Source organism: Neltuma alba, unplaced genomic scaffold (genome assembly GCF_004799145.2).
Source record: "Neltuma alba isolate B1F8T4 unplaced genomic scaffold, ASM479914v2 tig00008197_pilon, whole genome shotgun sequence".
Taxonomy (NCBI): domain Eukaryota; kingdom Viridiplantae; phylum Streptophyta; class Magnoliopsida; order Fabales; family Fabaceae; genus Neltuma; species Neltuma alba.
Window position 1 is genome coordinate 1 of NW_021634965.1, and position 13686 is coordinate 13686.

At 27.9% G+C, this 13686-nt stretch overlaps 1 protein-coding gene across 1 annotated transcript; it reads left to right on the forward strand.

Annotated features, from left to right (window-relative positions):
• Positions 1 to 73: 73 nt before the first annotated feature.
• Positions 74 to 1237, forward strand: LOC114753823 (beta-glucosidase 13-like; the record flags this gene model as incomplete). The annotated part of the gene is made up of 4 exons (XM_028942541.1): positions 74 to 99; positions 191 to 293; positions 419 to 515; positions 1042 to 1237. Coding segments are annotated over 4 exons (422 nt in total), but the record flags the coding sequence as incomplete, so codon positions are not given.
• Positions 1238 to 13686: the final 12449 nt, after the last annotated feature.

The window sequence follows — 13686 nt, forward strand, 5'->3', positions numbered from 1 at the left end:
CACACACACATATATTCACCATCAAATTCATTTATTTAACATCTTTTTCTTTTTTGTTGAATTATCAGGTGAGAAAATGGAGTGCCCATCGGTCCAGTGGTAATTAAATACAAGCTAGCTAGGGTTTCATATTTAATTATCGTTAATAATTAAGTATTTATTTGATAAAGTAAACATATAAATTTTGCAGGCAGCTTCAAGTTGGCTATACATATATCCTGAAGGACTTCATGAGCTTCTGGTTTATACCAAGAAAAAGTTCAACAATCCTGTGATTTATGTTACAGAAAATGGTAATTTAATTTTAATTCACTGATGAGATTAAGACATTACAAAAATTTAAAATACATAGCTCTCAAATATATTTAGTTGGCTTTTTTCACTAATTTCATGAGGAATGAATCAAATTTAATTTCAGGAGTCGATGAAGCTAACACCGGCAAGATGGACCTTAATGACAAACTAAGAATAGATTATATCCAGAGCCATCTTGCTCAAGTCCAGAAAGCCATCAAGTAAGTAAATTTATTTTATACAATATATATAATAATTATGAAACTATGCTGATGAAATTAATTATGCTAAGTTATACAAAATTCCCTGAATATCCCTTTGATCTTTAAATTTTTACAAGGAACCCCCCAAACTGTCAATTTTATGCCACCAATTATCCTGTTATATCTCACTAACAGAGCACATGCATGCACCCTCTTAAAAAAAATTTCGTGCAAAAAAAAATCTCAAATTTTGAGTTATATTATTTTAGTGAAAAAATAGATAATTTAGTGACTTTATTGGAACATTTTAAAATTCATGACAAAAGGTTATCTACACATAACCCAATATTCATATTAATTTGTTTATTACTTCCTCCAATCTCAAATACAGGAGTTAGTTGAGGAATTGAATTTAATTATAAATATAAGATTTAAATTTACTTTGTCTCTTATATTTATCATTTTTCAAACTAATTTACCCAATTTATGATCATGTCATATTTATTATAACTAATTAATTTATTAAAATTTATATAAAATGCAGGGATGGAGTGAACGTAAAGGGATATTTTGAATGGGCATTATTAGACAACTTTGAATGGGCGGATGGATACAGTGTTCGATTTGGAATGGTTTATGTTGATTTTGATGATAAATCCCTTAAGAGGACCCCAAAGAAATCTGCTCATTGGTTCAAAAAATTCCTTCAGAACCATGAAGAAGGACGGGACAAACAATAAATTAATATTACATAATTATTATACTTACACACACGCAATAATGTAATATAATAATATATCTACATGAGATGCAAATTAACGCAGTATTGTCGCAAGAAAAAGCAAATATTGTAGTATAATATAACCATTTGAGGAGTTTTTTCTTTTTTAAAATTTTTGATGGTTGGCCCAAGATAATGGGTAGTGTTTTGCGAGATGTGCCTCTCCTTCTTGTATTTTTTTTTTTTTAAAAGGGAAAAAGTGCACAAATTTTTTACCAGTGAATACACCCAGCTCTTTTAATACATATATTATTTTTACGCAAAAAAATTTACATAAGTTGGGTCTCAGGAGCTTATTAGAGTTAGAACATACCTCCAAACTTAAAAAGTATTTACAGAAGTATTTATAGATCGCCCACCAATTAGATCATCACATCAGCAACAGGATTCAAATTTATGACCTTGTGAGTTGTAAATCAACTCCTTATCAATTGGATCAACTCTTATTAGCTTTTATAATACATATATTGAATAATGTTGATATTTTTTTATGATATGGATATTGAATTGTTGCCTAGTTTTATTGGTTGGAATGTTGGATCACCAATGTAACGGAGCCTGGATTTGGGCTGGCGAGTAGGCCCAAAAGGGAACTCATTAGTCAACTAATACTCTTTCTAGCTATTTATGTTTAACATGTTCAGAAGCAAAACTTAAACTTTTTGAAGTGAAAAACGTAACAGATAAAAATATATATACATATATGGTAATAATTAATTTTTCCTTTCTTCTTTATACTTACCTAATATTCAATGCTATCGATCCAAATTCGAGTATTATCATATTTATTTCCTTAATTGAAAGTATCTAAAATTTAGTTTAATTTAATATTTAATATATTTTGGTTAAAATAAATACGATAAAAACTTATTTTATTACTATATAAAATAAAATATTAGTGTAATGTTGAAGATAAATTTTTTATAGATTGAAGAGAAGTGATGTGAAAGAATGCAGCAGAAAAGGAAGGCGGGCTGAATCCTATAATTGCATTGGCATAGGCCGCAACCTGCAAACAATTGTATTGAGATTGCATATATATTACTCCTCCGGTCTTAATATAAGACTCATTTAATTAATTTGATTAGATTAAGAAATTAGGTAAGTTAGTTAATTATAAAAAAAAAGTGACACATTTTTCCTAAAACCCCATAATCATCTTTCTTAATACCCCCTCTCCCTCTTCTACTTGATTATAATTGAGGGAGTATCCATAGGGGTAATTTAGAGAAAATTGATAAATATGAAAAATGGGTCTTATATTTAGGACCAAAATCAACTCAAGAATTGGGTCCTATATTAAGGACCGGAGGAGTATATAGGTAAAATTACAGCTTTGATCTTTTAACTTTATATAAGGCTTTAATTTAGTCTCTTGATTTTGAAAAATATATTTTTAGTCTTTTAATCTTAAAATTATTTGTCTCAAATGATTATTTTTTTAATAATCATGATTCTTTTAAAAATTAAACTAAGTATGTTGACATTAGAGAATTTTTTATCAATATTTATAATCTCAATATCATCATTTTTTTATTAACGATGTTAGAGTTAAAAAATTTAAAATATATTTTTTAAAATTAAGGGACTTATATATTAATTTATTTTGTGAATAAATGGAATTGCTTGGTGAATATGGAGAGAGAGAAGGAAGTGAGAAAATGTAGGTCTTTTTTGGGGGGAGAAGAACAAGAAGGGATGTTGTGTGTAAAGAAGAAATGAAGGCACATGGAGGAGGGGGACATAAACTCACATGTTGTGCTCTCATTGCTATCTTCTCTTCAATCAATTAATGCAATTCCCACTTTTCTTTTTCTCTTTATTTGTTTCACCCTTCTCTTCTATTATCATCTAATATTATAGATTAATTAACATTAGCAATATCATTAATAGAGAAGTGATTTTATGTAATACAAAATGAATACATCTGAAGAGTCTTGCCTTATAAAGTATAAAAACACTTATTTTAAGTGGTTTGAAATTACTCCTCCGGTACTAAATATAAGACCCTTATACACACTAGTATATAAATATAAGACTCTTGTACACACTAATATGAGGGTCTTATATTTAGGACCAGAAGAATATAAATTAAATGTTATATTCAGGATCAGAAGTAGCATCCTATATAAAATTAAACTCTAATACTAGTGATAGATGATAATGCTTCATCCCTTGCAAAATGTAGTTCAATTCTGATCTTAAAGGGGGAAATGCATTTGCACATATACATGTTTTATTAATCCCGTCAAAGTGCAAAGAATTTTTGTTTGACCAGGGAGAATCAACAAGCTCTCTCTTATATATGCATGTGTGCGTGTGTGTGGATATTATACACACTCACAGTCACACATGTTATTACCTGCAAAAGGTGGGCTTCGACGGTTGAAACTCACATGGGGATCAGACATGGAACATTGGGGAAGAAGCTATTAGTTTGTGACAAACACCTGACACACTCCTTCAGCTTATCCTCTCATCCCAATAATACACACTTTTCAGACACATCAATTTCCTCTTCTTCTGTTTTTTTTAATTACTATTTTATGATAAAAGCCCACTCATGATTGGTATATCCCAAACCAAAGAGTGCGAGTTTAAATTTCAGGGGAAATTCAATCTGCATTTTCAATAATATAATTTTTTTCTCTAGGCACAAGTATCCTTCTATTCGAAACAATCTTGTTTGAAATGTTATCGGGTACTGGATGTGACCAGCTCTCCTAATAGCCGGATTTTGGTTCGTCATATTGTAAAGGACTAATCTCTTCTACTAAATCCAATAACTTTAATGGTTCAGTAATACTACCTCCAGTCTTAATTATAAAATTTCATTTATAGATTACAAATGATATCTTGTAATTAGGGTCGGAAGTAATATAGTTATATTCTTACATGATTTTAATACTGTTCAGAAGGGTCTTTAATGTTGAGGGGCCTGAGGAAGGTTATGGAGAGCTTGTGCAGGCCTAAGTGGACACAAACCCATTGAGTGAGTCTTGGATAAGAAATTAAATGAGAGTTTAATGTAACCAATTTTTTGTCAGTTTCTCCGTGGCGTTATGTCATCCTAATGTCCATTCATCAGAGTGTTATTTTTTTTTCTTTTTTGCAATAAAAAATAAATATGTCATTAATTGGATTCATATGTGTATGACTCAGTCCAAAGCTAAAACAAGATTAATTATTTATTTAATCTTGTTTATGAATTCTACGGAATCACAAATTAAGAAGATACAGATCTCTGGGCATATATAAACTACACAATACTACCAATATTTCTTGTTTTAAAAGGACACAACGGTCAAATAATCTCCATTCTCAAATCACATGCCTGGTTTTCCAGAATTTTGGACCCAATTTCAGTCTTCAAACCAGTCCCTTCTGAATTGCTCAGAGCTCTTTGTTTCCATTCAACATTTATATTCCAACTTGCTTGCCATGCATGTGATGAAGTGACTTTTTTACAGTTTACTTTTTTTATTTATGTTCTTGTGTTAAAAAAATCCTTAAAAATACCTCTTAAATTTCAAAATCTTAAATCAGAAATTACTACAAAAAATATATTGTCATTTGCTTTTCAAGTATAGTTAATTGCTATTAAAATGTAGTAAATAAGACTTTTTTGAAATTTTGAAATTCAAGAGTTTTTTTTTCTCATTGAATATTATTAAAAAAATTACTGCAAATTTCACACCAGCAATTTAATAACTAAAAATTAAAAAGTTTATAATAATGAGCAGTATATACCTATTGTAATTTCTTGGACCCGTTCTTGTCATTGACTCATTGCATGGGGCTCATTGACTCATTAATATGTACCTACTCACATGCTTTTCCCAACATTATATTTACTTTTCAAGACTAAAAATTATTATGAGATTTGGAATTGTTATTATAATCTTGTGATATTTAGTTTTTTTTATAGTAATATATTTTTGTGTTCATGTGCACAAAATTCATGAATGATGGTGGACATACATTATTTTCTTCAGTTGTACTCAAAGTCAAATTCCCAGTGTTATGATATCTTTGGGATTAAGTAATTTAATTAGTCAATTACACTTCTTTTCCATCAAAATTATGTCACAAGCGACCCAGTAAATATTAAAAAATTAGATATGATCATCGTTATGTGGAATTTCTGAGTGAATAAAAATATTAATAATTGAAATAGCAATTAATTTCATTGTAAATACAGCATCTTTCACTCAAATTTGAATGTCTTTAGTTGTAATAATTTCAAATAATTATTTATTTGAATTCAACAAATATTGGAAAATTCTTCGATCAGCTTCCAACCCTACGTACCTACCCAAGCCAATGCGTCATGAAATTATTTACTCACCCACACCTAATTCTCTATCCCTCATTATTATCACAATTATTTCAATATACATATATAAGACAACTCATTTATTTTAATTAATAATCCGGTTAATTACTTACATTTTCATTAGTCTATGATGCCTATTAATTATTGCCACATTATATATTACTCGTGAATTGGATTAACTAACAAACTCATTGCCTTCCACTATTCATAATTTCATATTGTTATTTCTCTCACTTAAAATATATAGTTAATGTTTCTCCCATATATATTATAAACCTATATGCTCTATTGACTATTGTTACCTAACGAAGAATTACAATAAAGATTATTAATTAACAATAATTGGTAGCTAGTTGTTCTATTATTATTAGTCAAACGTGCACAATCTGAACGGTTGAACCATTAACTCTATATTCGATTTTATTTTCATCTCTTAGCTTTATTAAGTATTTTTGCAATCATTAAACCTTAACACAGTTATTTTTATTGGCACAAAATTCAGATATTAAACTTTTAAATGTTGACAAAACACTCTTAAATGTTGGTATATTAAGTTTAATTTTAAAGATAATAATAATTGACCCAAAAATCATCATTATTTGAGGTTTGCAGTAATGTTAATGTTAGAAAACTAATAATATACTTTATAAAATTAAGTGATCGAACTGAAATTTGTATAAAGTTATAAGACTAACAAAAGGTATGTTTTTATCTTTTATTATTATATATTATTATGAGTCAGTACTATTTATTATTGTTATTATTATTATCATTATCGTGATATTGTTGCTGTAATAATTGAGTAAAGATTAATCTTTGTGGATTTCAATTAATTTACGTGCCAATATTGGCATGCCACATTTTACCAAGACCAAAATTATATACTATAAAAAGGAAAGCAAAATTGTACTTGCAAATTGATCCTTACGGGGAAAAAAATGACAGTCAAATTAATTATATGTCATGTCACATGCCTCCCTCGCTAACTAAAACAATTATCTTAGGATTATAATTATACTCTCATTTCATTATTCATCTTTATTTTATAGCATATTCCTAAAGTCATCTGGTCCCATGTCTATATAAAGTTATAAACCCTAATGGTGTATTCATGCAACCTTCTTTTATATATATATATATATATATATATCAAACAAGAATATAGAATGTTGTAATTCGCTGGAGAGCAAAATATAAATACATACATATAATTAAATTATTTACACCTTTTCCTCCTTTTTCAATATATATATATATAAGCTTTGTCATGCTTGCTAGAAATAGAATCCAAATGCATAAAGTTATATATATATATATATATATATATATATATATAAGTTATGGCTTAGACAACTAATCAAAGTAGTACAACCACTTTGGCCTAATTAATATATCTATATGGGAGTTGTCAAGGTTTAGTGGTTACGAGAAGATTACAAGATCGACCACCTAACTAATGCAAAACCACATAATTAATATATCCAAACCCTAAATATTCATCATCTTCTTGGGGTCTATATCAAACGTTTCAATCTGTTTTGTTAAGATGTGACAATCAGTTATTGATTTTCTGAATTAATTTTGGACCAAAGTTGTTCAATAATTGTATGTTTATATAAAATTCGTGGTTGTTAATTTCTAAGTCATTTATTTTAACACTACATATCATATGGCTTGTTTGATTAATTTGATCGTGATCTCTATAATATAGGACAATAATTTGAATGTGTCAAAGAAGGTATACCAACCGAAAGGAAAGAAGAAAACAACGGGGGTAAAAAATAAATGAAAATTTTAATTAGAATAAGACCACACCAAAGAGAGAAATTATGAATTATGAGAAAAGAGGCAAAGAGATGGATGAAACCTAATCCAAATGATGTTATGTACCAACTAATTAATCTTAATTATATCCTTAAAAGATTAAATTAATATGTTTGTTCAATTATATATGTAAGATGATTCTTGTGATGATATAGACAAATATATAAGGTCGTGATGGTCTTTACTATAATTTTTTTTTTGTTAGTATGAATATTTTTATTTATTAGTAAATTGGCATCTTTTCTTCCGAGCTCTTTTTTAATTCCTAGCACATAGTCATTCAAATAAACTAATATAGCTGGTAAGTGTCTGTATTATATTGAAGCATGCAAAACGTAAAAATAAAGATAATTATTCAATTATAAACTTTAAAAACGTTCCTTGAAATGTTAAAACTAAAAAATATTAAATCAGAATGCTGAATTTTTAATTTAAGAATTAAGATGCAAATCTATTCATGAGATATTTTCTTGTATGCACCCGACACTATAAAATTTTATTGGGTGCAACAATACATATGAATATTTTTAAATAGAACAAAAATATCGTCTCTATTATATATACCTAACATTTACCAAAAAAAAATCAAAAAGTTACATACATTTAACATCCATTACTTTAATGTACAAAATTAACAGATGTTGGTTATACTTAACATACATAACATTTTTAAGAATGTTTATGAATCATGGGTACCGATACACTAAAAAAAAGCTTTATAAGGAGCACCGTAAACCTTAATTTAAATAGCCTTAATTAGAACTAGGGACGTAATCAAAGAGAAATAGACAAAAAAAACACTAATAAAAGCATATTACATTTTGAACCTGATGCTGCGTGAAACGTGAGCTCTATTGTATAAATAATTAACTAGGGAGTAAGAGATTAACTTAATTAATTAATGGCATGATCTTAACAGGTAAACTGCCATGCGTTTTAATCAACTAATTCATGTTCAAGTCTTTTTTTCTTTCCTTCTACGTTGATGCTTACGCATTTAATTAATTGATTAATTAATTATAATGATTCATGATTAATAATTGACAATAAAAGGTGTGAGAAACATCACGGGTTCAGGATGCTTGCATCACCCAAATAAAACTACTTATATATAAAAATGCTTACACGGGTTAGAGACTTGATTAAAAAAGTCAACAAAATTACATCAATTTATAAATAGTTAAATATTAATGTGTCGGCTGTTAGGTAAACTCACTTTCACATTTTAATGATTATTTTCTTTTATTACATATTGTTCTAACGATTAAATGCCAACAATATTTTTTAGTTTTAATTATTAGCATGCCATCTCTCTAATTAAATCACCTGCATGTGAAAATAGGTATCATGTATTAGATCAAGCAGTGATGAATTAGTGTCTTACAAGAAAGACTAAAGGGGTTGATTACACTTTATAATTTTTTTAATGTGGAAAAAAAATTATGATGAGTTAGTTCTTGGGAATTTTACTAGAGTGAAGGCGGACTTTTTTTTAGATGAAACAATAGTATTTCCAAGTTAAATTGGACTTGAAACTAATACCTTTTAGGCCTGAAGCAGTTAAGGAATAGCCCTCCCAACAAGTGAGTTTTTTGGGATTCAAATTTATATTCTCCTCCTTACAAGGGTGAGGCCGCTATTATCTCAACCAATAACTTGTTGGTAGTTAAGACGAACTTTATTTGCACAATCGTTGTTCTTAAATGCTGAAACTAAATAGTTAATTTGTAGATATTAAAAAATTAATTGATTTAGTTATTAGTAAAAAATGGTATTGATTTTCTTACAATACAGTTTTTAATTATTTGTATTATATACTTCCTTAATAATAATTGTTCTTAATATGTGTAGCCAATAGAGATAATTTATAAAAAAATATAAATTTAAGAGATAAAATAAATTTAAATTATATATTTAGAATCAAAATAAACTGTTCTCTTAATTCTTATTGGGACTAGAGCACAGGGACTGTTATATAAGCTTTTTTGATATTTATTTATCTCAATTTGATTTTCAGTTAAAAAAAACTTTTTTATGATAAACTGTCTCAACTTGATTTTAATACTCCTTCCCTTTAACACAAAAAAAAAAAAAGAAGTTTCAGCATCTGTTTTAACTTTGCAACTAATTAAATTCTGTGCTTTTAATTTCTTCGATCATGACGAAACTACTCCTTCGGTCTTCAAACAAGTATTTTTTTCAAAGTAAGATTAAGAAAACTTTTTATTTATAAGAATATTTTTTTAATTGAAAGGACATGCCTCAAAGACCCTGGGTTATCAACGAAATCAAAACACAGACTTCCCATTCACGTGGTCGGATTATTAAGTCATTAACAATTTAAAATTATTTCAACTATTTATATATCTCAAATTTGTCCTTATTTGGATTTTGGTCTGTTAAGTTTTAAATTATACTACCTCCGGTCCTTAATATAAGACTCTGTTTGACTTTTATGTTGGTCTTAAATATAAGACCTTAGTCTATTTTTTCTCTCATATTTATTCAATTTTTTCTAAAATAGTCCTTCTAATAATTATAGTTTTAACCAACATACTTGATTAGTAAGGATATTTTAAGAAAGACAATACCTATTTATTACAAATAACTAACTAAACTTCTTTTCTTAATTTCCTCAAATTAGTCAACTGGCTCTTATAATTAGGACCGGAAGTAGTATGTTTTAATCTTTCAAATGTGTTTATTATAAATATCTAGAGAGACCAAAAACATAATGGGGTAAATTTGACGATAAAAGATCATAACAACCCTATATTACGTGGAGGAATTGTGTTCTTTGAGTATTATTCATGAAGTTCCAAGGTACTCCTCCGGTCCTAATTATAAGACCCAATTGACTTATTTGAGGAGATTAAGGAAGTAAGTTAAGTTGGTTATTTATAATAAATAAATGTTGTCATTCCTAAAATATCCTTGCTAATTAAGTATATTGGTTAAAACTATCATTATTAGAAGGATTATCTTGGAAAAAATGCATAAATATAAAAGACAAAATGGATTGGGGTCTTATAATTAGGACCAAATAAAAAATCAAATGGGGTCTTATAATAAGAACCGGAGGAGTATAATTTTATTTTTAAAATATTATTTAAAGCAGTAATAGTAATTAATAGTGACAGGAGCAACCATGGGATACTTTCACATTTGACTCTGGAAATGGAAGCATCTATTGCGTTGGACAAATGAATTTTGAAGTTTCGTACAACTGTTTTTTGGGTTTGATTTGGTCAGAAACCAAACTTCTTTAAAGTGGGCGGACCCCACCTCTGGTAAATCCAACGGCTCACATTGGCCAGAACCAATCTTCACAGCTGGAGCTCTCTGTGTAGCGTAAACGAGAGGGTATCATACAATCACAATCTCATCATAGAATTCCAGCTCCTCCAGCACTCCCTCTAGCGTACATAAGACATATACTATTATTTATAATTTTGTAAATAATGTGGTTTTTTGGTAATATATTATGTAAAAACATTTTTACATTAAATTAATTTTTTTTCCAGAATATTATATTGATTTTTTTTAAAAAACGAGGGAAAACAAATAGGTCCCAAAATAAGAAATTTAATTACTAAGTCTTCTGAACCACGTTCGCATTTATGTTGGCAGACAAACATACAATCTAATCTGTCTTAACTAACAATAATCCTTAAATTTTAATAGCTCAATAATTGTGCCTCTTAGTATTGAATTTAATTTAAGATATTCGAATTTGATATCTATAAAATAGTTGAAATAAAATAAATAAATAAATATTACAGACGGAGATGTTAGTTCTCATAATTAAACAAGATTACATAATTGGTTGATAAAATTGACAAGTTTGTATGATTTCTTTTTTGGCCACTTGTTCAGTACAAGTCAATTGCATAAAGACAATAGCTTGGAACAAAGCTCACTCCATTTTATGTGAGGAGATTTTTTTTGGATATAAATATACTACTTCTGGTACTATTTATAAGACCTTATTTGTAGTCCACAAAGAAGATCTTATAAATAGAACCGGAGGCAGTAGTATATGTTGTACTCCCCAGGACTCTATTCTTATTATAAGAACTTCTAGTTATATTTCATAATATAACATGTTTTATTTAAAGTGTTAATTTTTTGATCTAATATTTCTATCTAACTAATTATAATATTTTTTAATTAACTAATTATCAAATTCACACCCCTTTAAATAATAATCTTTACTGAGAGTAATTTGATATCTTACCTGAAATAACTAATTTATTTGATATTTTATAAAAAAAATAATTCTAATTAATTTGATTCTTATGGATTAATATTACTTGCCAGTACTTATGATTTGATTGAATTTTAGTTTTAATTCCTATGGTTCAGATAGTTTCATGAAGATTTTGGGTGTGTTTGGATGACACCCCAAACCATAGTTTGGGAAATAAATCACCCAAACACCCACCCAAAAACCAAAATCATGGTTTTGGTTCCAAAACCATGGTTTTGAAAAAAGCTAAAAAATTTTGCTTTTGGAGAAAAAAGGGAGAGTGTGAGAGCGTATAGGATATGTATCTTGTTATTTTTTTATAAACATATTTAATCTTATATTTTATAAATATATATACATATTAATTATTTATTAATTATATTATCTTATGTATTATTAATTATGTTGGTAAAAAATATATTATTAACAATTTTATTCCTTCAAATTAAAATATATTATAAAATCTATTTTTTTGTAATTATCATATTAACTTATGTCTTTTTTTTTAGTAATTTGTATATATAAAAAGTGCTTCTGATAACAATTATCCAAACACTCTCACTTCTCAGAATCACTTTTTTACAAAATCTATTCTCCAGAATCACTTTTCAAAACCACGATTTGGTTTCATCTAAACACACCCTTTGTCAAAGTTAAATGAAAGTTTCACGTGTTTTTAGTAAGTTTTGGTTTTTAGTCAATATACTTAAAGTCATACAAGCCTTCGTCATGAAATTATAGGGATCGAAATCAATGATTTAAAATTGTAGAAATTAAAATTAAAATTCAATCAAATTATAACAACAAATAAAGGAGTAATATATTTTGATTAATATGATGATCACTCTAAGACAATGTGTGCTTTTTTTTTTTAATTCATCGAAGAATGAGTCATTCTTTTGGAATTATGATACTCCTCCGGTCCTTATTATAAGACCCAATTTGATTTTTTATTTGGTCCTAATTATAAGACCCAATCCATTTTTTCTTTTATATTTATGCATTTTTTTCCAAGATAATCCTTCTAATAATGATAGTTTTAGCTAATATACTTAATTAGCAAGGATATTTTAGGAATAACAACACTTATTTATTATAAATAACCAACTTAACTTACTTCTTTAATCTCCTCAAATAAGTCAATTGGGTCTTATAATTAGGACCGGAGGAGTACTTTGGACTGTGGAATGTTTGGATGGATGACTAAGATGGGGGAAAGAAGTGGGAATGTTACAATGTCATTGTTTGATTGGTTTTTGTTTGACTTTGTTTGGTGCTTTAATTATATTATTATATTATAAAATACATAAATCATCCACTTATCATTGCTCACTCAAAGCCATTCCCTCCGTCATTCTCTTCTCCCACAAGAAACGCCTTAAGGATTTCCTTCACTCTCTCTCTCTCTCTCTCTCACTCTCACATCTGCATTCATATTTTCATGCTTCATAAAATACTAGTATATTACATTGGAGAAGTACAAGCATGTCCAAGTAAATAATTATTTTTATTTTTATTTCTTCAGTCTTATTTGTGGGTCAAACTTTAATATTTATTTAAATTTTAAAAATTCATTTCATTATTTTATATCTATTTTAAAATAATGATTGAAAGATATTTTTCAATTTTTTAAAAAATAATTTACTGAATTGTTCTAATGATATAGATTTATATAGAAAATTCTGGAGTTTAAAAGAAAAGGTATTTTGAAAATTCAAAGATGAAAGAGGACCTGAGGTAAAATGGCATTCGGGTTTGCCCCTTGATGGCTCCAGAGAGGTCCGGTGGAGATGGTCTACCTGGGAGAAAGTACCCGGTATGTGGGACCCACAAGCGCTTCAAAGTTCAGGCAAATGAAACTGTAGATAAGACTCAGGGGACAGGCAAGTTTAATACTTTCGCGCGGATTAAAAAAAAATTAAATCCCATTAATTTTTGTTTAAAATTTAACAATTTTTTAATTTTATCTTTATTAATATATATTATACCTCATATAAAC